At 43.2% G+C, this 26,394-nt stretch overlaps 1 protein-coding gene across 2 annotated transcripts in view; it reads right to left on the bottom strand.

Annotated features, from left to right (window-relative positions):
* The window catches only part of FAM160B1 (family with sequence similarity 160 member B1), a 34,269-nt gene extending 22,443 nt beyond the window's left edge, over positions 1 to 11,826 (bottom strand). For both annotated transcript variants that reach the window (XM_027884852.1, XM_027884853.1), the window contains exons 1-3: positions 11,581 to 11,826; positions 3,687 to 3,765; positions 1,491 to 1,660 (exon numbers count right to left, since the gene is read on the bottom strand). In XM_027884852.1, coding sequence (XP_027740653.1) covers positions 1,491 to 1,660; positions 3,687 to 3,765; positions 11,581 to 11,625 — 294 coding nt within the window. In that variant the 5' untranslated portion in view covers positions 11,626 to 11,826. The remainder of the gene's footprint in view (positions 1 to 1,490; positions 1,661 to 3,686; positions 3,766 to 11,580) is intronic.
* Positions 11,827 to 26,394: the final 14,568 nt, after the last annotated feature.

Genomic DNA, 26,394 nt, shown 5'->3' with positions numbered 1-26,394 from the left:
ATGCACCTCATCACTTGAAAGATCTGATGGCTTGTGGTCCTTTATGTACCTTTGTTTCTTGCTAAATCCCCCAAAACTCATGTGTTCTACCACGTGTGTAAACGCTGTAATTCCATAAGTTCATTTTAAGCCACATAATTTCCCTCCTCTGGTTCGCTGCACAGCTGAATGGGGCAAGGGTAGCAACAGCCAGGAACGACAACTGCCCAACCTGACTCTCCTCTCAAAGTAAGCACTCCTAGATTTGTAATCCATGTTGAATAAAATGTCAAAATATCTACCATCAGGGCACATCTACAGTAATGAAGAAAGTCTAACTTACTGCTGTGAAAGAAAACTATTTTTTAAGCACCAGATCTTTGCACCATCTTGCAAGCACTGAACTGTGTGTTTACTTCACATGTATCAACTCACAAAAGGCAAAGTGTAAAGACAGGCTGTACAAGAATTGCTTGTATAGGATTATTTGCATGAGTATAAAATTACTTCTCTCAACTCTTAGAAACACAGCACCAATTAGCCGCTTCACATATGTCACCATTTCATCTTGGTTTCCTGAAAAAGTTTATAGATTACTGAATGAGCTGTATTTCTGAGCAAGTATTTTCAATACAGCAGGTATCTTAGCCCAATTGTAGGACAGCTGGTATAGCAACAGGAATTGCAGATCTCTGGCCCTTTCAGAACATGGAACATCCTGGGCTCAGACGGCTCCTATCCTAAGTTGTCTATTTATAAAAAAAATTCGAGTGGGTTAAAAAATGTGTAAAAGACTGAGAATGAAACCCTGGAGAGCTCCATTTGTCCATGGAACAAGACACACCAGGTTTCCCTAACTGCATCTGCATCGTGATATAGAAAGTTCTAGCACAAGGACTGCCAAGTTCATTCACCCCATGACCCATCCAACCCCACACACTTTGGCTCAGAAGTCTTCCAAGACAGATAGAAGCAAGAACGCACCAAGACCATGCAGGGAACTTCATGTGTGCCACACATGTGCCAAGGGCTATATTCATACCAAAGACTCAGATGTGAAAACTGTCTGGAGACCAGATTTAACTAATGCTTTCTGACAAGGAGTCTTTCTGAGCAATAATGCACCACACTCAGAAAAATTTATCAGAAGTTTGTATCTAATACAGCACTTTCCACCCAAGAATCTCCCAATAAAGGACAGAGAGGGATAATACTGTCTTGTAGAAGCCAGAAAAACTCTAGACTGAACAAAAATGTTTCTCTTCATTTCACAGTCCGTATTATCAGAGCAGCGAGTAACAAATCTCAGGGTTCTGTCTTAGCATCTCCCTGGTCATATCACTTTGATCACATTTGTAAAAGACTGTTTTTTGTATTATGTTGGAAGCATAAGCAAACAGCTTTTTGCTGGAGTTCGGCGTCCCACACTACCACCTACTGTAGAACTTCAGTCCCTGTTACAATTAGGAGCTCACACAAAAGAATAATCCGTTCTGCTGAGAAGTACATACATCAGCTTTTCCCAGTGTGTAGAGTGTCTCCAAAATCTTGTGATGTAGCAAATACTCCATACATGGTCCTGTTTCGCCTGATTCCCTCTCATTTTCTTCTTGTACTAGAATATCCAACATCTGTTCCAGGTGAGAAGGAATGTTGGTATCAGTCACGGGAGCTTTGTCATCTGAATAGAAGAGATGGGCAATTGAGAATTATTACAATATTGTCCTCGCTTTTCTTAAGTTCAGTTCCAAATTTAAGATTTAATAACATGACCACTCATTTCAAGAATCTTACATACAGTATGGTTTTACCATGTCCTAAATCAAATTTTCAGAAACATACCTGGAAATTCAAACTGGAATATGCATTGGGCAGACATCTGACCTTGCAGTGGGCAAAAGGGGAAATGCCAAAATTCAAAACATGGTCAAAAAGGCAAAATTCTACAGCCAGAAACCAAGTTTTGGGAGAGAAAGGTTCAACTCTCAGTCTGCTGGTTAGTATCCACTCTGTCTTTTTAACTTCCTCTTTAACCCTTCATGTAGTATTCTCAAAGCTCTAAAAGGCCTTTAACATCAGCTTAATTTGCACCTGATTAGTTCTTTTACAAATCTGAAAACTAAAGAAATGGTTTTTTCCTAATGATAGCAAAAAAGAAAACTCCATGCTGTTTATTCTTCACAAGTTGTTACATTTCTCTTTTATGCTTTCTGCATTGAGATACAATAATGTCAAATTGCATGAAGGAAAGGGAAAGACTGATTTCATTATACTAAGGTCATGAAACTGCAGTGGATTTATGCCACTGGCAGTGGGAGCTGGCATTAACATGTTGTAGAGCATATCCACAACACGAAGATTTTCCTCTTTTATTTTTTTCAGCAAAATTCTACTTGAACAGCTATCCCACTAGCTCGGGAAATGGTTACTCCTTCTTATGCAATACTCTAAAAATAACTGTCACTTGCAACATGCAAATGGCAACGAGACCACACAGGAAAACTGCCATGTCAGAGTGATTTTGGTCTCTGCCACAACCGCCAGTAGCCTGGAGTGTTTTGCTTGCATTTCCGAGGCACAATTCTGCTCCTACTGCAGAGGAACAGAAATATATCCACTCAGTGGAAACTTGTTTTTCAAATGATTTGTGAAAGTCTGGGAGAGAGGTCAGCTTTTATTCTGCACCACGTCACTGCAGGTATCACTTTCCCCCTGACACCCTGTCCTTTCCACCTTAGGAAACATCACATCGTGTTCCAAAAGATGGGTATTCAGAACCAAGGGTCAAGTTGTAGCTTGTACGAGTAAATATTGATATAAACAAAATCCTCAGGCCAGACACAAACAGATTCAACAGCTCTTCCAGCAGAAATGCAGAAGTAGTACACTTGAGGAAAGCATGGCATGGCAACATTCATTTTTATAACACAGTAGTTTAATAACAAAATAAAAAAATGTACAAGTTGCATAACTTAGAAAACCCCTAAAACAACAAAACAAAACCCAGCAAAAACCAAAACCAACCAAACAAAACCAAAACCTCACCAAGACAAAACAAAAACACACACAAAAAAAGAAAATCCACAAAAAAGTTTAAGAAAAACCAACTGCAGCCACATTTCATCAGAATGTGCATTTTTTAAACAAGCAAAGTAACACCTGGATAAGGTTTAACAAAACGTGCTCTAATCTGCTCACAAATTCACTTTTCAGAGCTATATTATCAAAAAATATCTTTCATTGAGACAAGTCAGTAAAGCAAAAAAAAACCCCTAATATTGAGCACATGGAATTCATGTCTGTCTGGTAAAATCTATGACCACAAAATTACTTTTATTAAAATCTTGGAAAGGAAAAGAAAATCTCTGATGCAAACCAATAGAAAGGTTAACAGCAGGGACCACATTTCTGTAGCTGTCTGTTTAGATTAAACAAAATATGTGAAGATAGAAATTGGGTCAGACATGAAAAGGTACAGTTCTCTACATGGTACTTAAGAAATATGACTCTCCCTCAATCCTTTTTCATGCCTCCTTTTTAAGGTGTGGAGGTACACAATATTTTGGATTACTAATTATTACTGTTGGCATTTTGATAAAAGACATGACTCACTTTAGTATTTCTTAACCTCTTCTTTTTAAAAACACTGAAATTGAGAATTCTAGTTTTCACAGCAGAGACAAACCCAGAGTGCTTTCTTCTTTTACCTGAGGTCTCAATGTAGTAATGGGTGATGGCTTTCCAGTGGTAAACAAAATCTTCTTGTAATGGAAGGGAAGGTGCGAGCTATGGGGAAAAAACCAAAAAAAACCAGTTACAAATGGAATTAACATGTTTCCTCAGAGATTAAACTGAATTTTACCTTAGGAAGTGAACTGCTGCAGACTAGTGGTACAATTAAGTCTCTGGTCTTTTACCTTTAACAAGGCCTACATACATTATTCATGGCTGGGTCCCATGTCACGCTGCCTGGCTTGTGAACATCAGTAATAATCTCTGTGATGTCTCTATGACCAGACAATCTATTTGAAGCAACAAAAGCACTTGCTCATACAGCAGAGAAACACTGGAAACCTATGTTTGTATTATTTAGATCACAGTTTTGTCCTGCAGAAAAAAATCATGTTCTTTTACATCTGCTCTTGATGCAATTTTCCCTTTTTGTACACTCTGTTCTCCTCTCCTCTTCTATTCCCTTAAAAATACCAATCAGTTGCTTCATACCGTTTTTGCTGTGCCTTTTTTCCTGTTAACCACAAGTTCTTTTAAAAGAAGATCTGTGTTCAGTTTTTGGTGAAGGTTTTTTGTTTTTGTGGGTTTGTTTTGGTTTTTTTTCACAGCAGGCCCATCCCCAGAACTTGGCAGGTTGTTTGTTGTGGTTTTTTTTTAAACAAACACATTTCTTATGTCATTTCTGAGAGAAAAGAAAGTTTCTTCTTTTCTAGAGGAATTTGGGATGGGTGGTTGGGTGTGACCAGCATCCAGGAATAACATGCTGCAAGAATAAAACAGCCTCCCACTCAGTCACCATCAGCACTGCTCCTTCCCCACTGAGCTGGAGACCTGATGCCCTGTGGCCCATTACACCATAAGTAGCACGTGAGAAAAGGAGGACCACAACCATTTCACCTCCCTGTCCTCCAAAGCAAGAGTTAAGGCAAACACTGAATTTGTGACCACAATATAAAATGTTCTGAGCTGGTAAAATCAGCAATCCTGTAGGGAAAGCCCCCACCACTCAACAGATCACATGAAGGTCTGCTGTTACTGAGGTCTAATCCTACTTCCTTGAGGTTTTGGGTTTGTTTTTTTTTTTTGACTATCAAGTCCTCAAGGTAATCCTGAAATAGGGGATTATCACTTGACATGATGGCAGCAATGAGCCCTGTGGGCAAACACAAAGGATCACAAGTATAAATAGGTGTGTCCATTTTGGAAGCATAAGGAATTGAACCATCCCAGCAAGGTATGGAGTCCAGTCCTTTACAGAATCTCAGAGGGGCTGAGGTTGGAAGGGGATATCTCTGGAGCCCCCCTGCTCCAGCATGGTCACCTAGAGCCAACTGCCCAGGACTGTATCTGGATGCCTTTCGAATATATCAAAGGATGGAGATTCTACAACCTGTCCGGGAACCTGTGCCAGGGTTCAGTCAATCTCACAGTGAGAAAGTTTTCTCCCCAAAAAAACTATAGATATCACATTTCGGACTAGTAACTCTGAACTCCTCTGGTGACTCCTTGTAGGATCTAAAAAGTGCTGACTTGTCTCAGTTCTTGGGCAAACATAAGCACAGGGCCCAGGCATCTGTATAGTCTTCCCTGGGTAGTGCTGGTCTCTTTGAAAAAGCTCTGGACTTCTTCCACATCAGTCTTTTCTTTGCCTTGAATTTAATGACACTTAAATTTATCTTGGTAAAGCTGTAGAGCCCAGTATATGAACAGCATGCCATGTGAGATAAATGGAATGCTAATTGTTAATGGCCCTTTGCACACAGGACTTTGACATGCAAGACTCTGAAAAAAGTAGTGGTGCTTGGCAACTATCTCTGCCTGCATCCTGGGTGGAAATGTGCCCTGGAAACTGGGAACTAGGAAATCAAACTGACAGTGCTTATCCTCTCCCTGACAGTGTGCACCCACTAAGTCTTCCACATTTCCATGGCTGGGCACTGGGAGCAGCACCTGAGCACACCAGCTACCACAGAGTAAGTATCAGGGCAGCACACACTGCACAAAATCAGTTTATTTTACTGTGATGTTTATGAGGTTATTGAAATTCAGAAGAATAACAACAAACTGAAGACTGAGCATGTGATAAGTTTGTATCATGCTTCGTATGTCGCACTCGCTGCTGCAGACGTGTATTTCAAGCAATGTAATGATCATTTAGCATCTTTCTGCAAAAAAAAAAACAAAACACCTCAACACTGGTTGATAGATAGCAGAGACAACTTTTGAGGAATACAGGCCTTTCAGACCACTCTATTTACAAAGTAACACATGATAGATAACGTTAAAGATTTATCCTTGGCTGATGTGATTTTCCTCTCCACTTCTTCTAGTCTCATCTGCCTCAAGATGAATTAAGTGCTTCTGAGCAGTGCCAGGAAAAGGATTTCACTTCTCAGCACTGTCAATAATTTATCTACCATGGGAGAGAACTGGGGATACAGACACTCTCCCTCCCAACAAACACCTCCAGGGACTCTTCTCAGAGGTGAAAAAATAATCCAGAGGCAGGTCCTGCCCTTTTAAATTAAAACACTCAGTGATTCCACAGTCTCCTCTGGTTGAGGACTGCAAGCCAGACACACCAAACAGAGATACTATTAATAGGTGTGTGCACCTGTACACGTGTACAGGTATCCTATTGGGAACACATGATCAGCCTTGCCACCAACTGAGATATAACTCCAGCACCATTATTCTGAGATAAGTGTTTTACCAATTAAAAAAAAAAAAACCAAACACCAAAGGACACACCCAGAAACAAATCCAAAAACCTTCAGAGACACAAAATCAAGGTAAAGACCAAGATACCACCTTACATGTGAACAAAGCCAAGCACTGGAAGGTCTTATTAAAATGTCAGCTCCCAAACACGCGGTTCACATGCTATAACCCTATCATGACAGGTAATTCTAGGATGAAGTCATAGTTTCTATTTTAGGATGAATTATTAGCTATCAGATGAGATGAAACACGTCACAGTCGCCAGCATGAATAACCACTCTACTGTGTAAGTACACAGACTAGTCTAGAGATCCTGAAGCAAACCAAAATTCATTGGGGTGGCCATTAATTCCTGCTATTTGTCTAATTTAAAGGAATTTAAAAAGCACAGTTATTTCTCACCATTTTATTAATCTTGATGTAATTACCTATGTTCTTACTAACTTTGAGCTACTGATTCCTACTCTCAAAGCGAAGTTCTCCTCCTTTGGGGAATAAACCCCAACATCTTCAAGACTGCAGTGTAGATGTTGGAATATCAAATAGCCAAAACTCAGTGAACACTACTAAAAAGCAGCCCATTTGAGCAGATACTGATTAGCTCTTCCATCTGGTGGCCCAACTCCATCAGCCTGGCTTCCTGGGAGTGAGCTAAACTTAACACATGCTGCCTTACCATTCTGGTGACAATATGTAAACAAAGATCAAACCCCACTCCTTCCAGGAAAAGTGTTGTTCTCAGGAGAACTTGAGATCTTTGACCAGAGCTACAGCCTGCTCATTACAGAACCTCTCCAAAATACAGTTCCACGTAGTTTTTAAAAGTATGTAAAATTTGGGTTTAGGCAGGAAAAAAAGTAACATCGAGGGCAAAGACATTTAGAAATATTCAGTATTTAACAGCAATTCTTTTGTGCATGTATTTTTCATGTATGCTTCTCAGAAGTGCAATTCAATACTGAAAAGAATAGAAACATCAGAAGCTAGTACTATCTTTTGAACAAGCTCAGAATGAGTATCTTTTGGACAAAAAGTAAAGAGAACACTGTATAAAAAAATAACAGGTACCGTCTGGTCAGATGCCACAGTAAAAAAGAAAGTAGAAACTGGGTCAAAGAGAAAGAAAGGGGAAGTGTTCACACACTGCCCTGAGTGAAGCAAGGAAAACTACAGCAGTCACTTGATGTTTTCCTTCAATCTTACACTGCACCAGTGTGAATGCCTGGGCTGACAGAAAATGTGTAAGAGGACTAATGCTTGAAGGTTTATTTGATCTTCAGTTGATGGATGCACAGAGTTTATAATGGCCACTGCTTTCACATAAAAAATTAAGGCTGCAGATGCTGGTAAGCCATGCATTAAATTTTGTCATCATAATTTGTTAAAGCAGCACAACATTAAAATAAAGAGTAATGTGAGGTCATTACATTAAATAAAGTAGGTTCAAGAAGAATAAATTCTGTTCTGATCAGCTATGCAGTTCATGATTTTGGAGCAATGCCTACACCAAGTGACTCAGTTTCTTTCAAACCTGAGTTCCACCTCAAAAATATGAACAGAAAAGAACCTACTTAAAAGTATGTTAAGCTCCCAGTTAAAGAGATATAGTGGAATAACAGGCTGGTAGAAAGGGGGTCTCAAGAATGTGCAGCAGACACCTAAATCTTAATTCACTCTCTGGTACCAGCAGAGAGATGCAAATATACAAACTTTGCAAATGGTAAATAAATAAATGAAATACAAATAAATCAATATATAAATTTAGATACAAATATATATTATAAAAATATAAATTGCAAATAAATAACACACAAATGCAAATAAAAATATACAATTTTGCAAATTGCACAATTCAAAACAACCAAAATTATATTTTTCCTGCTCAAGGTACACAGCAGGAAATTCCCTTTAAGTTGACTATTAAGGTGGAACATCTAAAAGCCAAAATCAAACACAAACAAAAGCCCTTTGAACAGTGACTGGCCACTTTACAGACAAGTTGTTTTGTCCAGGGAAAGACAAATGAAGAGCACAAGATAAGAGAAAAATAAGTCTGATTTGCTGCTTTGTTACTGTACACTACATTCTGTTGTTGCTGAGAATGTAGCGCTCATGGATAGCCCTTTGGGATAAAAGTATATCAGAAATGCATAGCAAACAGAAGACATCTCGAGGACAAGCCATACATAAACTGTCACAGATTCAGTAATATTAACCCCACGAAGCAACAGCATTTCTGTTTTGCCCTGAGGTAAGGTTAAGAGAACAAGGATTGCAGTCCTGGCCACCATTCCTACCAACCCACCCAACCCAATTTAAGGGTGCCCTGTCAACACAGTGACACAGTGGTGCTTGCTCATCTGCATGCTGCAGAGGAATCCAGAAACACTGGGAGGGTTGACAGAAGAGGTGGCAAAAACTAGAGTTCAATTGTAATGAAAATTGGGAATACGATTTCAAACACTTGGGCAATTCAGGCAGAAAAAAATGAAAGTTCTGGGTTATTCAAGGTAGAATCACAGAATCATAGACTGGTTTGGGTTGGAAGGGACTTTAAAGACCATCTAGTTCAAATCCCCCTGTATGGGCAGGGAACCTTCCACTACACCAGGTTGTTTAAAGCCCCATTCAGCCTGGTCTTGAACACCACCATAACCATTCTGGGAAAAAGTCCTGGTATGAAAAAGTCTTAATAAAAAGCAGCTGATCCTTTATATTTGCCTCAGCAGTCCTGCCACAAAGGCAGTCAATTGAAGAGTGATACATTCACAACAAGTAAAAGGTAAATACAACCATGTCTATCAGGCTGTCAACCTTTGGAACTCCTTGCCAAGAGTTCAGAGGGATGGCACAGGGAGGGTAAGATAGCAGTGATTATCTAATAGCATAGTAACTTACTGTTTAAATGCATCTCTCTGAAGTCTGTGGGCCCGTGGGCCCTGAGGCAGGGCAGGAGCATTATGTAAGTGATGTGCAGGAGAAAGGACAGGGGAGAAGGGCTACACCAACCACTCTGATTTAAAGTAGTCCCCCCCATGAAATCCAAGCCCAGACTCTTTAAGTGCATTTAAGTGTCCAGCTCAGCTGAAAACTGTTCAGCTGCAACTGAACTCCTATGAGAGGCAGGCACCCAAAACCTTTGAGAATTAATATCTTAGTAACCAGTTCCACTGCTGATACTCAGGGTTCAGAGTCCACTTGGGGTTTTAATAACTACAGCAATAACAGCTGGTTCTGAAAACAGCAGGCAGCATCAAAGTGGACTTATCTAATATTTAGGATTCACCAGTTCTCATTTTCAGCATAGCAAAGCGAAGCAGCCCATCTACTTTCATTACAGGCAGAATGAAACAACTTTTGTCACATACAGCCCCTAAACTGGTGTAAAATTTCTATTTCTCAGTTCAGTCTTGAATTGGTGAGTCCAACTTTCTAGATCCAGCAAGAAACATTCTTATTATCCTCTCGCTTTTGTGAGTCCATGTTTCATTCCCAGTGCGTGGTGCTCAGTATTTGTCACAACACTGTAAATGCAATTTAGTGCAGTATTTGTTATCAGGAGATCCATCACAGAATGAGGCAATTCTAAAAGGAACACCAGAGCTGAGCAAGGACAAATAGCATGTTGTTAGATAGCACTCACTTGCAAAATGATGGTATCAATCTGTTTCTGCATTTTGTTGTTGTTTTTTTTTTTTTAATCAAAAAAGATTGTCTAGTCCCTACCACCTCTACTTTTCTCCTTTTCCATTCAGCCCATTCGTTTTTCCCATTTTTCTTTTTATGGATCTCAAATAAATGCAGATCTTTTTGTTTATTGTTTATTTTTTATTTATTGTTTATTTTTGCACACATTAAAAATGTAAACATTCTTCTAGGAATAACTTCTATTAGATCTCTTGAACTGGTAGGCCTGAAAGAGTAACTTCTCCTCCACTCCTGCATCTCCCTGTCATCCATTCTTACTCAAAATGTGGCACAGGTCACCATAACAAGCTTTCTTTAGTCAGGCAGGCACTAATTTCTGTTTCCTCTCCAAGAACTGTCTATTGAAGGCATTTTCATGTGGTCAGAATGTTTTCAAATAAGACATTTCGTCATTATTTAAAACATTTCTTTCCAAATGCCACTTTACCACTAAAAGAGCAAACTGCAATTAATACATGCCTAAATTTAAAATTGAATGCTCCTACAGAACCACAAGCACACGTAAAGCCAAGCATGTCCTCAAATGCAGGATGGCAGCAAACATTAATGCACAAAGGCTGGCCCTCAGGCTCTTCTTACAACCATTAGGATGTAGCCTGCAAGCTCTTTTTGCAACCATTTGAACAATTTTCCTCCAACACTCTCCACCTTCATTTCCAGCAATGTTTCACCGCCAGTTTTTAGCACCCCTTCACAGTCAAATCTCGCAGGCGTGTTGGCTCACTGGGAGAGGCGCTGAGAGGCAGGGAATCACCACCAGGACCCCGCCTGGGCGAAAAGCAAACAAAAATAAGCGGTGTGGACAGGCAGAGCCGAACGCGGCCTGCGGCAATGGCAGCTCACACACAGGCCCCGCTTCCTCTGCCCAGCACAGCTCGGGGCACGAACACAGCCCCGGGAGCCCCCGGGCAGCGGAAAAATAAACCAGAGGTCAAAAACATCACTGGGAAAGTGACACCGTCTCGCAGAAGCACCGGAGACGGCGGCTATTGTCTGCTGGCCGCTACAATATGAAAACCCTGAGGAGCTTCCTGGTTCACCTCCTGTATTGTTTGTCTCGCCAAAAGGCACGGGCCGAGGGAGGGCTGGGCCTGGGCTGCCCTCGGGCCCGGCAGTGCCCGGCGGTGACAGCAGGAGCGGAGCCGGGACCGTAGGGGCAGCGGCCGCTCCGTCCTCCCGCGGCACCCCCGGCTCTGCACGGCCGCGCTGGGGCGATTCGCTCCCTCCCCGCTCTCCCTGCGGAGCCTCCCCCTCGGCCTCCGCCTCCCCGGCCCGCGGCAGGGCCGAGCCGGGTCCGGCCCCGCGGGGTCCCGGCCGGCGGCAGCCCCGGGGGGCGGCGGGGAAGGGGCACCGAGCCCGCCCGAGCCCCTGCCCCGCGCTCGGCGCTAGGCCCGGCTCGCAGCCCCGGCGCGGCGTGGCGGGGCCCGCTGGCGGCCTTACCGCCTCCACGGCGTGCTGCAGGATGGAGGTGAACTTGGAGAACATCCTGTCCCGCGACTGCAGCAGCCGCTGCCGGGAGGACCGCGAGAGCTCCTCGATGCGCCGCCGCCGCCGCTCCAGGGTGAGGGCTGCATGCGGGGGCCTGGCCGCGGGGATCGGGCGGGCGCCGGCTCTGCCTCTCGCTCCCCGGCGGACACCGTGGCACTGACACCGCCGGGCGCGGCGGCGGCGGCTGCCGAGGCTCCGGGTGCCCTGCAGGGGCCGCCACCCCCCGCACGCCGCCCGGCCCTGCCCTGCCCGCCCCGCTCCGCTCCGCTCCGCCCGGAGCGCCGCGGTCCGCCCGGGCCGCCTGGGCCGGGCTGGCAGCGGGCACCGAGCCCCGAGGCAGCCCCCGCCTCTGCGGGCAGTTCCCGGGCAGGGAGGTGAATCACAGAATCGATTAGGTTGGAAAAGACCTCTGAGATCATCGAGTCCAACCTGTGACCAAACACCACCAGGTCAACCAGATCACAGCACCATGATCCATGTCCAGTCTTTCCTTGAACACCTCCGGGGATGGTGACTCCACTGCTTACCTAGGCCCATTCCAATGTCTAATACCCCTTTCCGTTAAGAAATTCTTCCTGATGTCCAACCTAAACCTCCTCTGACACAGCTTAAGGCTATGTTCTCTTGTCCTGTTGCTGGTTGCCTGGGAGAAGAGATTGATACCCAATCCACCATAACCTTCTTTCAGGTAGTTATAGAGAGTGATAAGGTCATCCTTGAACCTCCTTTTCTAAAGACTAAATACCCCCAGCTCTCACCGCCACTGCTTATAGGACTGGTGCTTCAGTCTCTTCCCCAGCTCCATTGCCGTCTCTGGACACACTCCAGTACCTCAATGGCCTTCCTGAATTGAGGGGCCCAGAGCTGGATACAGCACTTGAGGTGTGGCCTCCCCACTGTCAAGCACAAGGGGATAAGCCCTTCCCTGGTCCTGCTGGCTGCACTATTCCTGATCCTGGCCAGGATGCCATTGGTCTTATTGGCTGCCTGCACACACACTGGCTCAGGTGAGGGGAAGAGTTGCCCACCTCTGCTGTCCCTGTGCCCAGACACTGCCATCAGTCTCCCACAAAGGTCTCTGTGGCTACATGTGCCCTTCAGAATCATGAGGGTGGGGAGACAGCCACCTCCACCTGCCTGCCAACATGATACAGATATGGAGCAGCCCTGGCGTGGGTGGCCCAAGGCCCAGCTTGCTGTCTGCTAGAATATTTTGGGTCTGTCACTGTCCACAGGGATGGTGAGATCCTCAAGGATACAGTGACAAGCCCAGCTCTCCACAAAGCAGCACAAGAGTGATAAGCTCCAAAAGTCAGTGACGTGGAGAGTCTACACCAAATGAGTGGATGTGGCACTTTGCCGTATGGTTTAGTGGTCATGGTGTTATGAGGTCAAAGGTTGGACCTGAGGATCTTGGAGGTCTTTTCCAGCCTTAATGAGTCAATCTTGCTGCTGCTGGGTGAGAGACAGGTGGAGTGGGTGGCATGATCCTGTCTGACTGCGGTCAGCCTGGGTCTTGCAGGGTACCACAGCTAAGAGGGCTTGTGGCAATGTGCACATTACCCATTTCACTGGGTGTGTGTGTGTGTGTGTGTTTGTTTTTGTTTGTTTGATTGTTTGTTTGTTTTCCAGAGAGAAAGAGACTAAGAGGGCTTTATTTCACCTCCAAACCAAATACTTCAAAAAGAAAGATCATCCATGCCATTTTCCAGTGCCATGCAAGAAGCAGAGATAAGGTGGGTTGAACAAAGGTTATGGATGTAGCTAGCAAACAGTGTGATGTTTTGGGAACAGCTGCCATTCATGGGATAATATTTGGTCACTGGGCAATTGAAAGTAGGAGAACAGGATTGCTTTGGCACAGCAGAGAAGAGTGAAATGTTGGGAAGGTGACAGACCAGTAAGGGAAAAGGAAGAGAACCTGTAGTACCAAATGAAGAAAAGCTGCCTCGTTAATTTTTGGAGATGAACAACAATTTCCTCATATGCTAGGAGAAAGCAGAGAGAGATGAGCCAAAGACACGACAAAACTACTATTTAACTTCTGCTCTTTAAATTGTGTCACCTGGGAAGTCAGACTATGACTGTTGACCCAGTGATAAAGTCCTACCATGATTCTGCTGTACTGGTTGCTGTTACTACCTCTGTGCTTTGCAGGCACAGAGAGCTACAGCCCAAGTACTCTATGGAAGTAAATAGTAGTTGTATGTGGACACCTCTGCTGCAGAGCTAGTTATTTCCTTCTCAAAATCCATATATATAAAATAGTAAGAATTTTAAAAGTGTTACCTGTTGGGTTTTTAAAATCTGCTTACTCTTGGTTTGTCAAGTTATATTCTATAGATGTTCATATAGAAATGTAAATTTTCTGTGTGGGCAGTCACACGATGAAACATATGTACCATCTCTGTGTTTAGGCAATTATTGACTGGACAGATGCTGCATTTGGAAGGTACCTGTCTTCTATCATTTAACATTAAAAGTTCTGTTAGACTTTTTAAGTGTGCTCTAGGAGGAAAATCCTTCTTGAGATGAATTTAGGTGTCATTGACTACAGTTTTGCAATACATACAGATTATTATTAATGTTTATGTGTATTTTAATATGTAATACTTTGCTATTTATTTTATTTATATTGTTATTTAAATATAAGTACAGTTCAAGTGTTACTCTCAGCCTGCTTGTATGGTTTTAATTTAAAATTCATAATGCCTTCATTAAAAAGATAAAAATGAGTTGTAGTTTTCAATGCAGATGTTGTCAGCACAACATTGAGTAGTGGTACAGCTTTCCTTCCATCAGTGTGATGTCATTTACTGTGATGTTAATGGGCACTTTCCCATTTTCTCACTATAGATGCCGTTTTGGAGCCTGCATCATTTCAGAAGAAAATGTGAATATAAGACACGTGTACTTAATTAGAGTGTCTAAGAGAACACGGTAATTTAAGATGCTCTTTGCAATCTTTTTGTTTCTGAAAAAATGTGTTTAGAATGTGCCTGGGCCTTCCCATTTCTGAGCAGCAGAATGAATAAAGAAACAGTAAGATATCATGAAGATATAAAAAGAGGCAGTTTTATGACTGTGAGAGTATTCCTAAGCGTACTTAACAATTTATGAAATCATAAGTCACAGAGTCACAGATGGTGAGGTAAAGCTTTTCTAAGAGTGCCTAATGTATATAAATTCATTATTATTTAAACAGAACATTTCATAGCTGTTGAAATTAAGATTTTGACTGTAAAAGTGACTTCTTATTAGGACTTGTCAATGTGAAATGCCTTCCACTAGAGGAGACAAAGAAAATACCACAGTTAAATGATTATTCCTAAGCTTATTAAATAAATTGAGTCTCTGCACATAAGCCTGCATTTATTTACCAATAGATTTAGCTTGAATTTGTAGCCTTACATGCAGAATCCAGCCTATAGTGCTTATATCTGTTGCAAATTATAGATATACTTTTTGAATGCTTTTTTAAAATAGTCTCTTAATTTCTCAAGTATATGTATATATTTCTCACTACAGGGAATATTGGATAACTATTCACAGACCAGTAATAATGCAAATCACTGGAAACTAAGGGGAAAATTATTTCACCAGTGTCAGTGCACAAGAACTTAGCTAAGGTTACATTTTGTTTGGATACTTCTTGTTCTCCCTGGAGATTATTTAATTGGAGATGATGCAGTTATGGATGGGCTACTAGTGTCATATCACGTGCAATAATACATCTTCACCTGCTCATGCTTCACAATGTTTCCACTGAAGTATTACTACCTATTTTAGTACCCTTGAGGGCAGAGTTCTGATGGTTTGAGGGTGTTGGGGTTTTTTTTTGGCAAGGTAGTTCTTTTTTAGGGGCAATAAATGCACTGAGTTAGTGTTTTGCTTGAATGTGAGAAGACAGAGTGTGAAAGTGAGGCTGTTCTAATTGATAGAGCTTTTGGGAACTTTTCTCCTTCTTACAAATTAATGAAATTGTCTAGATCAAATCAATTTAGATGGAGTGAGACAGTGAGATAATTGGCCAGCCTTTCTATCTGAAAATTTCTCTGCTATTTGGATTGATGGCATCAAGCCAGTGTCTAATGGATGCATTTATCTACATTACTGAAGAACTTCTTGCAGTCTGGACTTTCACTTCAGAGAGGCTGAAAATTTGGAAGATGCATTTTTGTACCCTAGGATGAAAACTTGCTGGTAGAGCTATGCCCAATATCTGTTGATATTCTGGATTTTATTGTGTTTATAATAATCAGATTCACATCTGTGTTTTCAGTGACTACTTGGATGAAATAAAGAATGAAGTTTCAGTGGCTCAGCATGATCTCTGCTTTTTAGGAGGGCTAAAGGGATTGTTAACTTCATCTTCATACCTGTCTGATTCTGGGCTTTGTTACAGAAAGAAAGCATGTTGTGCATTACATACCGAAGAGCAAGCAGTGGAACTGAAGTAATTTTCTGCCATGAATTTCTGGCTGTCTGTGCTCTCATCTGTGTGCATCAGCTCCCTCCTTGCTGATTTGCTGGCAGCACCATGTAATCAGCGCATGCAGTATTTCATAAATCCCATTTTCAGGCATTTCCTGGCCTGCGCGTCCTGCTCCGCATCTGCACATCTGCTCCTTCTGTGCAGATATTCATTTGTTTCCTGATGGGTTACAAAATTCCTAGTGATTAATCTCCTGTCTAATTGCTTACTTGTCACATCTTCAAGTGTCTTCTGACACCAACGTTCACTGATACTGTGGAAGACACAATACTGGGCAAATATTGCCTGCCCAGGAGCTGTTGCTTATGTTTATGCTTCAGTTACACTGTCTGTACTACCCTGATTTATCTTATATAATGGCTTGTAAAGGAGACCACGAGGAGGTCAGAAGTACATGTTGTCAGTGAAATGAGACATTTATTTTGCAAACACATCATGCTTTCCTGAAATGTTTCTATTCCACTGGCAGCGTTATAATCTAGGTTTTCCTCCATAAGTAAATATATGAATGTTCTGCAACAGGGTATCTGCAAATGTTAGCATATAATAAATTACTGAAACCAGATAAAATACATTCGAATGTGACCAGTTAGAGCTTAACCAATTTCACTGAAGTCTGCAGGTTAGCAGGAGTAGAGATTTACTTGTTCTTGTGGTAGTGAAAGCTGAAGCAAAGAGATTAAAGATAGACTACTGGGTTTATGCTGTATTGCAACAGTAATGACTGCAAGAGTCTCTGTAAAACTGGATGTTGCCCTGAAATACTGGAAACAATATAATTGACTGACTGTCTGCTATGAATTCGTTCCCTCAATCTTTCATCTGAGCACTTGCAGAGAGAGAAGTCTGGCAGTCAGAATCTGCAGGTGTTTCTGGGAGGAATTTAGGTGCTTAGCCCTTGACCCTACTGAGAGATTTCCAAGTGATATTCAGATCAGCTCTGACTGCATTGTTTGTTTTCTAATGCATAATAAGATTTCATTGTTACTTACATCTTTAGATTAAGGGCTGTAATCTGTTGATCCCTAAAATGTCATCAGATAATCTGTTTAATCACAAGCAAAAGCTGATCTTGATAGTCTATATGAGTTATGCAAATTAATTCAGGCACGCTACTGCCATGCAAGTACAGAAGCTGTTAGCAGGGTTCTCTTTCTCATTAGTTCACAATTAAAAGTAGGATTTTGTCAGAGGTTCATTTCACATATCTCCATCCGGAGGCATAATTGAAATCTCTTATGGATCCTGACTTGAAATTTTGGCATTGTAAAATGTCTTAATTTTGAAGCAAGTGTCTAAAATATTTATGTTGCAAGGCACTCGATAGCGGCTTCATGATTAATTTTAAATTATTGATGGCACAATTATCTAGAAAGGCCCAAATACTAGTGTCACAACGCTCTCCAGCGTTCACTGCCCATAAAGTTGCGTGACAAAATTCCAGCGCTGTTCTCCAATCTGGTGTTTACCGGGAAGGTGGCCACTGACTCCCGAGAGTTCCAGCTCTCACCAGCAGAGAGCGCAGCTGACCTGGCTTAACCTCTGGGACACAGAGCAGCGGGATTTAGGGAGATTCCCTCACAGAATGTTTTTAGGGGAAAAAAATAACCCTGTGTATCCCCTGTAGAACGAACTAGTATGTCAACTAGTGATGTTGTCTCTGGGCTTAACTGCTGTGTATTGCTTGGCTTGTAAAAGCTTTGGTTGCTACACGTGACAGCCCATCATTAGCAGTTCACTTGTCCTGCTTGGTTCTCAAATCACGTTATTTGAGGCTACGAGACTGGTTTGAGTTTATAAAGACATTGACTTACCCCCGTGGCTGCCACATGATATTTGCTTCTTTGCATCATCTTTGCAACAACTAAGCCTCAGTGAATTTAGGAAGAGTCTTGTATTGAGAGACTGGTCCTTCGTGACAACTGATTGAATTCTCGTGCGGTTCCCACGGAGGTGAGAGTGACCATGTACATCTCCATTGCATTATTTTACCTGTAGGTGAGGGTAGAAGGAGCCACCTCCACCTCTCCACTTTCTCATAGAATTTCATGTTCAGAAGCTGTACTCTGAGCCAAACTGCATTTCCAGAAAAAGTATGGACAGCTCGATCCTCTGTAATTTTTTCTGAGTCATCAGCCCTGTAGGAGCAAGTGTCTGTACTTGGATGAAGCCTTTAAGGAACTGAGCTGGAGGCACTACTGACTGAGCAAAGAAAATGAAGTCTGTAGTAGACCCAGTGTCATGCAGGAATATTTCTGTTGCTCATCCCTGTTCTTTTGCCTCAGGCTGCTTTGGACTGGTTTGGCACTCAGTCCTCATGTTGTGAAATGCTGAAGTAAGCAGACCTGTGTTTGTAATATGTCTAATATAATGGAACCTGTTCCTGATTAGATCTTGGAGTAGTGCTGTAATGTGCTGTACTCGATTCCTGCCTGGCAGCTCATGTGCCAAGTGAAGTATTTCCAGCCATTTAGTTTCTCTGGTTTTATGTTCAGGAGCTGTTGTCCCCAGTGTCTGGGCCTCCCAGGAATTCCCAGGTGCTGTATATTGAGCTGTGATTAGTACCTGGAGTGCCTGACTGCTGCATCAGGCACCTGCAGTCTGCAGCAGTCTGCATTTCCTGCTGCCTCTTCGGCAACGGAGACCCAGTTGTGACACCAGCACTGCATGTACAGCGTAAGTCAAAATTCTGTGTTCAAATGTAGAAATCTTGGACTAACGTGAATCGATCTCCTTGAGCTGTTGCAAAACAACTCGTCCCAGAGCCAATCCCAGCCCACAGAGGGCAGCCTGACGCTGTGTTTTACTCCAGCGATGTGCTCAACTTGGGAATTCCGTCATCTGCTGGCGTCTCTATCAGCATGACTTGCCGGGGAATAAACAACTGAATGTTGTGGAGAATCAGCATCAGCCCTAAGCTCCAACAGATTCAAAAGTGGACTTTAAAAAAAAAAAAAAAAAAAAAAAAAAAAAAAAAAAAAAAAAAAAAAAAAAAAAAAAGAAAAGCATGGCTAAATTAAACCACCTGGTACTGTTTTTTAAAAAAATATATTGAAAGAAAAATGTTATGTAAGAAAGCTCAGTTCTGAATATCTTGCACGTACAACAGAGAAATTTATTGGCTAATAGGCGAGAGAGAGAAAATACCCAGAATTTGTGTACCTGCATGTGCTGGGCAGGACTAACAGAAGAAAAGTGCTTTTCTCTTTTTCCAAATCTCTTCAGGAATTTTTCAGGATTCAAATTATTGTTACTAGTTACATTTACTGTTACAGTCACAAGACTGCTCCTTTGGCTGGTTGGCCCATGTTCTTTCCCAAGTGTGTCCCTAGTCTTTGTGAAACAGCCATCACAGTTTCCAGGAGATTTTGTCTAAGAGGTTGTGTACCTGCAGGCATGTGCCTGAGCTACAAAACTGATCAGTGCCAGGTCGGGTGCCAGGGCTTGGTATCTTGACTTATTATGAAAAGGAACAAGGCATACATCTCCTGAAAAAGAGCCAGTACTTTGTGTCTCTCAAATCAAATTGCATCCACCAGCTAATTAAGGAATGATCTTGAAATGCTCTGAAGGGAGGCCTGTCCAGTTCTGTACTTCTCAGCCAGAGGGCCCTGCAACACAGTATTCAGAACAGAAAATATGTATAAAGAAAATAGCCTTGAGAAATTAAGACAGCCTCAGCAATGTGTGAATTCCAAGAGTACAGGGACAAACATAAGTATCTTTTATGGCCAGATATCAAATTACACACTGATGAACTTTCACAATTATTTAGATAAATAATTTTTTTGACCCCAGGTTTGTAGCCCCACACAAGCCTGGCTATTCACACAGAATGTAATTTACACACTTCTCAGATTTTTGTTCATTGTAATTACAACTGCAGGTGAATTTTCACTTCTCATTCCTCAAACTTTTCCCATATGTAGGAAAGCTGAGAGATTTTGGTTATAGTTTATTCAGAATATTCTTTGCTATTCTTGCCATGCTGTTCATTAAGATCTTTACTAAGGTGAACTTTGACCAGGCAAATGCCTGCCACATTTTACATGGTGTAAAAATTACTCTATGTAAGAACACTTGCACATTTAACCAACTCTTTGCCACAGCAAATTCTCTAGGGTAAAGGGTGAAGTAGGGCACACAGTGAGGTAATGCCCTTACTTGATGCAGATCTAAAAACTATAATGTATAATTACCAACCAATGCAGTTTATGGGATTGTCTCTAAATCTCACCTTTGGTGAAGCCCTGCTGCCTGTTTCCAGTCACCTCCCTGTTCTCCATGTGCCTTACCATAGATCCTAGGACAATCTGTTCCATGGTCCTCCCAGGCACAGGGGTGAGGCTGATGGGTCAGTAGTTCCCAGAGTCCTACTTTCCCTCCTTTTTTAAAAATAGGAGTGATGTTTTCCTTTTTCCAGTCTCCAGGGACTTCATTTGAGTTTTCAAGTATCATGGAGAGTGGCTTGGGAACTGCATCTGGCAATTCCCTCAGGATTCTGGGATGCATCTCCTCAGCTCCCATAGACTTGTATTCACAGCTCTTACTCACAGAACATGTTTCATGTGTGAGCCTGTGAGAACCTCATTCAAAACCTGATTAAGTTTTTGACTCTGAACTCTTTCTTGGGATCTTCCTGATGAGGATACACGCATAGGGGTGATGCTGAACTTCTTCAGCAGTAAATGTTGCCCAGTGATGATCTTTCCAGACTTGACTCTCAGAAATGAATTGTCATTTTGGCCTTTCTGTCCTAAGTTCCCACAGGCACAGTAGTCATTTTGATGGAAGAGCAATCCAGAGTAGATATAAATAGGCTTATCTGCATGCTTTTCCTTAGTTTTCCAGGATTGCCAATATTTCTTGGTTATATAAAACCTGTATCCTTTATGTGATAGCATGATCTTACATAATCTGTGTAAAAGTTTTTGGGTTATTCAAGTCCAACAGTCTGTACTGACTTGGGATAACAGAGGTTCAATATTATAATTTTTGCCATTGAAGTGCATATATCACAGACAATGTGGAGAGTTGAATAACATTCAGAGGATTAAGACAACTGGAATAAGAAGAAACAAGGAAGATGACTTTAGGATTTGTTTCACTCAAGGGAACTTTCTATCTTTTTGATTTGGTTTTCTTTTTTTTGTATGATGGTTAAGTCTCTTTATATGTGGGCTATTTGGGGGAAAAAAAACTTCAGTGAAGATTTCTATTAATATTTGGTGTGCGTAATTTGAGGCTCCTTTGAAATATATAAATGGGAACTTTTCTCAAAAGAGAACTGCCCTGGAAGCTCATTGCAATCAGTGAAAGGCCATGTATTTATGTGAATATGCTGCCCATTACTGACTAATTGCAAATCCCAGCAAGGGTATTACATTGAAAGTAAGAGAGCTGTCTTGCTTTCTTGTCACTCATGTCACAGAGAGTGATTTATTCTGAGCTTATTAAAATTCTGATTAAATTATCAGGCTTAGTAATGCTGTAGATTTGGGTTCTTTCTAGTATGACTGCTACAGGTCTGATTTCCCTAAGAAGTGAGCCAGTGGAGTTACAGTGAAACATGTTGCAAAAATTTGTAAAAAATTCCTGTAGTTTCCATCATTTTTCAGCATTCCAATATCAGTTCAGCAAAATAAGTTAAACAGATAATTCAGGCCAATCCTGGCCATCTTTGCCATTTGCCTTGCCTACAGAAGTTGTTTAATGAACCCTACTTCTGTAAGAATTTATCTTTTGTTCCAAAAAAACCCTTCACTTTTCTCACAATGTCTTACAAGAGCAAACACCCTGCACTGTGCAAAAATGGGTATATTCTGACTGATGAGTTATCTGCATGAGACAAAGATGTAATGCTGATTTTTACCTGTTTTTTTGTCTGTGCCAAGTCATCCTCCACTGATTTTCAGTGGGAAAAAAACACATTTACATACAACTGATTAGATATTAATTATTTTTAAAACTACTATCCTACTTTATATATGACAAACCAGTTCAAATGTGATGAAAGGAAAACTTTCTTTTTTATATTCACACAGTGGCTAGGGGACAGCAAGGTATGCTGTGCAGAGAATACAGTCCACTCTTTAGGATACTTTTCTTTGAAGATGCAGGTTCTATTCTTTGCCCTGACATAGATTTACTCTGTGACCTTGGACAACATACTTAGCTCCACAAGGGCATTTAAAAATCTGAGAATACCAACAGGGGATTTGAAAACACCTATTGTTTGGTAAAAGAGATTATTATTATTTGGGCATCTCTAAAAAATCATGAGGTGCCTGTTTGGATCTGTTAAAGCCTGAGTACCTTTAAAAAATGTTGATCTTAATGGATCTTTTCACATTGTGAGTTGGAAGCCTTGGCTGTCTGCACAGTCAATAGGAGAATGCAGGAGGTAGGATCCTACTTCCCAGCTGACTAATTCAGATGCCTCAGGTAGATGCCTGAAATAAAACAATGTCAATCACTGCTCCCTAATGGACTTCTAAAGTAGTCAGGAAATGGCTCAATCAAACAGCTCAGTGGCTTGCTGCTGCTAAAAAAGGACCATTTCTGTTCTCTCTAATGGTTCCTGCTCACCCTTCCTGGCTGTGCAGTTCTGCACTTGCTTTCTGTCATACCCTGGTGTTTGTCTGAGCCTTTGGTTCAGGGAGTGTATGTAGTGAACTTGGATACAGACAGTGAGCAACTCCTTGCTAATTAATGAGTTAAAGTAGTTCTGTGAGGATCAGAGCAGTGCTGCAGTGAGGGAACCAGGAGCACAGGGGTTGGAGTAAGTGCCTAGGAGAGTGTGTGAGCAAGCCTTAGATTGGCTCATCCCTCTTCTCTGACTCAACATCTCCTCTCTATCTGAGGTCTTCACCTGTAAAATAGTAATAATGGTTTCTCATTTCTTCTATATACCTTCCTTTTCTACCCTCTTCAGCTTCCTTCCACATTCCCTAGATATTGGCAGGATCTCAGACAGCAACTACAGGAGCTGATTCAGCTGTCCACATGCAGATTGCCTGACTGATACTTGTGGCTAATGAAGACGTGGCCTCCAGAACTCGTAACTGTTCCCACTGCAGCTTTTCTTCTTCATTTTAATTTATCTTTGTAAGTGCTAATTGCTACAAAACTTGTAGGGATGTAGAACTCGTTCTGAATTATACCCTTTAGTCAACTTGAATTGAAATTCCCTACATTCAAATCTGGAACATTTTTGGAGGGGACTTGATGGACAGGACAGACAGGAAAATAAAACTGCCTCAATTTCTCCAGAAACCCAGCTAAAAAGCTCTTTTTAATAAATGAGTGCTGTATATTACCCATTTTAGAATTATCTGACCAAAATGTCTGTTGAACTTCTCTGCCATAAAAAATTTACATAATGAAGGGAATAAACTCTTTGTGTTCCACAGAAACCCAGGTTACAAATGCCTTTCCCTTCCTGCTTCCTAGCAGTATAAAGAAAGGAAGTTCTTCATTAAAAAGCTAATTTCTGCGTGTTCCTGAACCTTCTTTTAAAAACCATCTATTAAGTACCACACAGGAGAACCTGTCATAGTGCTACTCAGAAACTCACTGAAGGAAGTGCATAGGAAATGACTCACTTAAAAATACAAAATCCTGTCATACTACATTGATTGTGGAAAACCTTGGCTCTTTTGGACCAGAAGGAAAATCTGAGTTGTTTGCAAGCGGAAAACTTCACTAATTTCAGAAAAGAAGACTGGGAAAGGAACTGTTTTCCAAGTGGATGCCAGTTCACCAGCTGAGGATAATGCCAAAGGAGTTTGGAAGGAGAATCCTGCTGCAGGACTCAGAAACATTCGCAAGGGGCAAGAAAACAGAATGACATAAGAAATATGATTGAAATGTGGGAGGGCACTGGAGTAATCCATGGCAAATAGAGCTGGCTATGATTAAAAGTCTTTGCTTTGTGTGAGCATGAGCACAAATTCAGACAGACAGATGTGCCAATTCATTTTCTGTACAGGTATCACCCGGTAAGAAGGTTTGTGAGTGCTGTTCATCCCGCTGCTGCTTCCATACTTGCTTACACATATGCTATCCACATTATTACTTCCTGCTTGGTGTGGTAGGGAAGATGATCAGTGTAGCAGCAGTGCCAGAGGGTCGATCTGACAGCAGATACATGGCTGGGCTGCACCTGCAAACAACAGTGGGAACACGTGGCACATCTGTTACTAGCACTCATTCCTCCTCTGTGGAGACACTGATGTAATCTTCACCACTTCTCTTAGATAAGAAGATTTGGTAATTGTGGGGTTTTTTTTGATGGCGAAATTGTGTAGGCTTCTTTGCTAGAATGAAGATGTATAGTGTATGGTAGAGCAAAGTGGAGGAGTGTGATTCAGTCTCTCCTGTCATTTAGTTTGCATGTTGGCTCTTCACTGAACATCACAGATTGTGCTTTCTGTTTCTTAGTTCATAGTTGCCCATTCTGAAATTGATAAAAGCCTACTGTAGTGTTTTAATTGCAGTATTCTGATGTGGTCTTCTAACCTGTCATTCTTGATAAACTAGATTGTTGCTTTCCTTAACTCTTGCCAGCATCTAATAATCTGGTGGCATAGGGCTTTTCTTTTTAGTGTGGCTTGGGAGTATTTGGCTTTATTGGGCTGGAGGCTGGGCCACCATGGGGAGGGGTGTCCACCAGACACTGATCTTGTTCTGGTGTGTTGCAATCAGTTGCTCGCTGCTTTTATTAAGGTGCCAGGAGGGAGCTGGGTGCTCTTTCCTGCGCGGTAACGCCAAGATTCCTTTGCTAGACAAGATTGCAAGAACCCTACGTTTATATACCATTTACCTACAGATGTGCAGGTGTATCTTTGCCGTTCGATGGGCGAACTTCAAACTGTGCCACAGACTTCAGCGCCAGGTCCCGAACGCGCACAGCTGCTGTCTCACGGCGCTGTGGCTCCGGGAGCAGACCCGCCCATCCAGCGCTCCCAAGGAGCTGGAGATCCGCCTCGCTGCTTTTCCCTGGCGTTCGTGGCTTTTGCCGCCGGTGCGACTTTGTCCCCGTGTGCGGCACCGCGCCCCGCACGCCGTCCGTGCGGTGACACCGCCGCACCCGAGCGCCGCCGGGGCCGCTCCCCGTGCAGGCACCGCGCCCGGCAGCGGCTCTGCCGTGTCTCTGCCGGCGCTGCCCCGCCCCGCTCCGGCACACGCACACACACCCCCCGACACCCGCACACACACACCCGCACACACAGCCGCGCTCCCGCCCCGCAGGGACGCCCCCGGCGCCGCCCCGCACCGCGGCGGGCAGGGCAGGGCAGGGCAGGGCAGGGCAGGGACGGAGCGGACCCGCCCGCCCCAGCCCGGCCCAGCATCGGCCGCCGCCCCCCCCCGCATCGCCGCCGCGGCGCGGAGGGCGCAGGGCGGTGCGGGCCGAGCGTTGTCGCCGCCGCCGCAGAAGCAGCAGCAGCAGCAGCAACAGCAGGAGCAGCAGCAGCTCCGCGACTGCCGAGCCTGAGCCATGTCTGCCAGAGGTGGGTCTGCGCCGCGCCGGGGCAGCGCCGCGTCCCTGAGGGCGGCCGGAGCCACGCTGACCTTGGTGCCCGGCCGCGCTGCGGTGCCCTCACACCGAGGCTGCCCAGGCGATTTCGGGGCAGGGGGAGGCCAGGGGATGTCCCCCCGCCGACCGTCACCTGCTCGGTGCTGTTTTGCAGCCGGGCCGTGCAGGGGGCTCCGGCGCGGGCAGCAGCGGGGCTGAGCGCCACAGAGCATCCTCCGGGGCCGGGTACCCACCGCACCTGCCGGGCCGGGCGGCGGATCCCGCTCAGCCTTTCCCGGTGCCCGGAGGGCGGCGGTGGGAATGCGGGGAGGTGCGGCGGCTCCGTGCGCGTTGAATGAGAGGGGGAGCGTATATATGCATTCAGAGAAAGGAACATGGTGCTGAAGGTGGGTGTAAGGTCAGACCTCGGCCGTGGTTGCTGCTCAGGGAATGGAAACGCATTGGTATCGGGGGTCTGATGAGCGCAGTGAGGCATCTGGCTTGTCCTGTCATTGGTAACGCAAGTGCTCCTGGTAGGGTGTGGTAAATCCAGTCGTCAGATTGTACCTCTGATGGACATTTGCATCTGGTTTGAAATAAACGTTTTGAGTTTCACTCCAGATTTGCATTTGGTTTAATAATGGCCTAAACTTCAATAGCCTTTGTCCTTTGCATGCATTCGTGCACAGACTCTGGCTCTGTGTTTGGTCATTCTGGGCTGGAAATGAACAGGTCAGCCTCACTGACTGCAGAT

The sequence above is a fragment of the Empidonax traillii genome, unplaced genomic scaffold (assembly GCF_003031625.1).
Source record: "Empidonax traillii isolate 1590-97213 ecotype Southwest subspecies unplaced genomic scaffold, ASM303162v1 scaffold156:size1289327, whole genome shotgun sequence".
Classification (NCBI taxonomy): Eukaryota; Metazoa; Chordata; class Aves; order Passeriformes; family Tyrannidae; genus Empidonax; species Empidonax traillii.
This window is presented reverse-complemented; position numbering and strand designations above follow the sequence as displayed.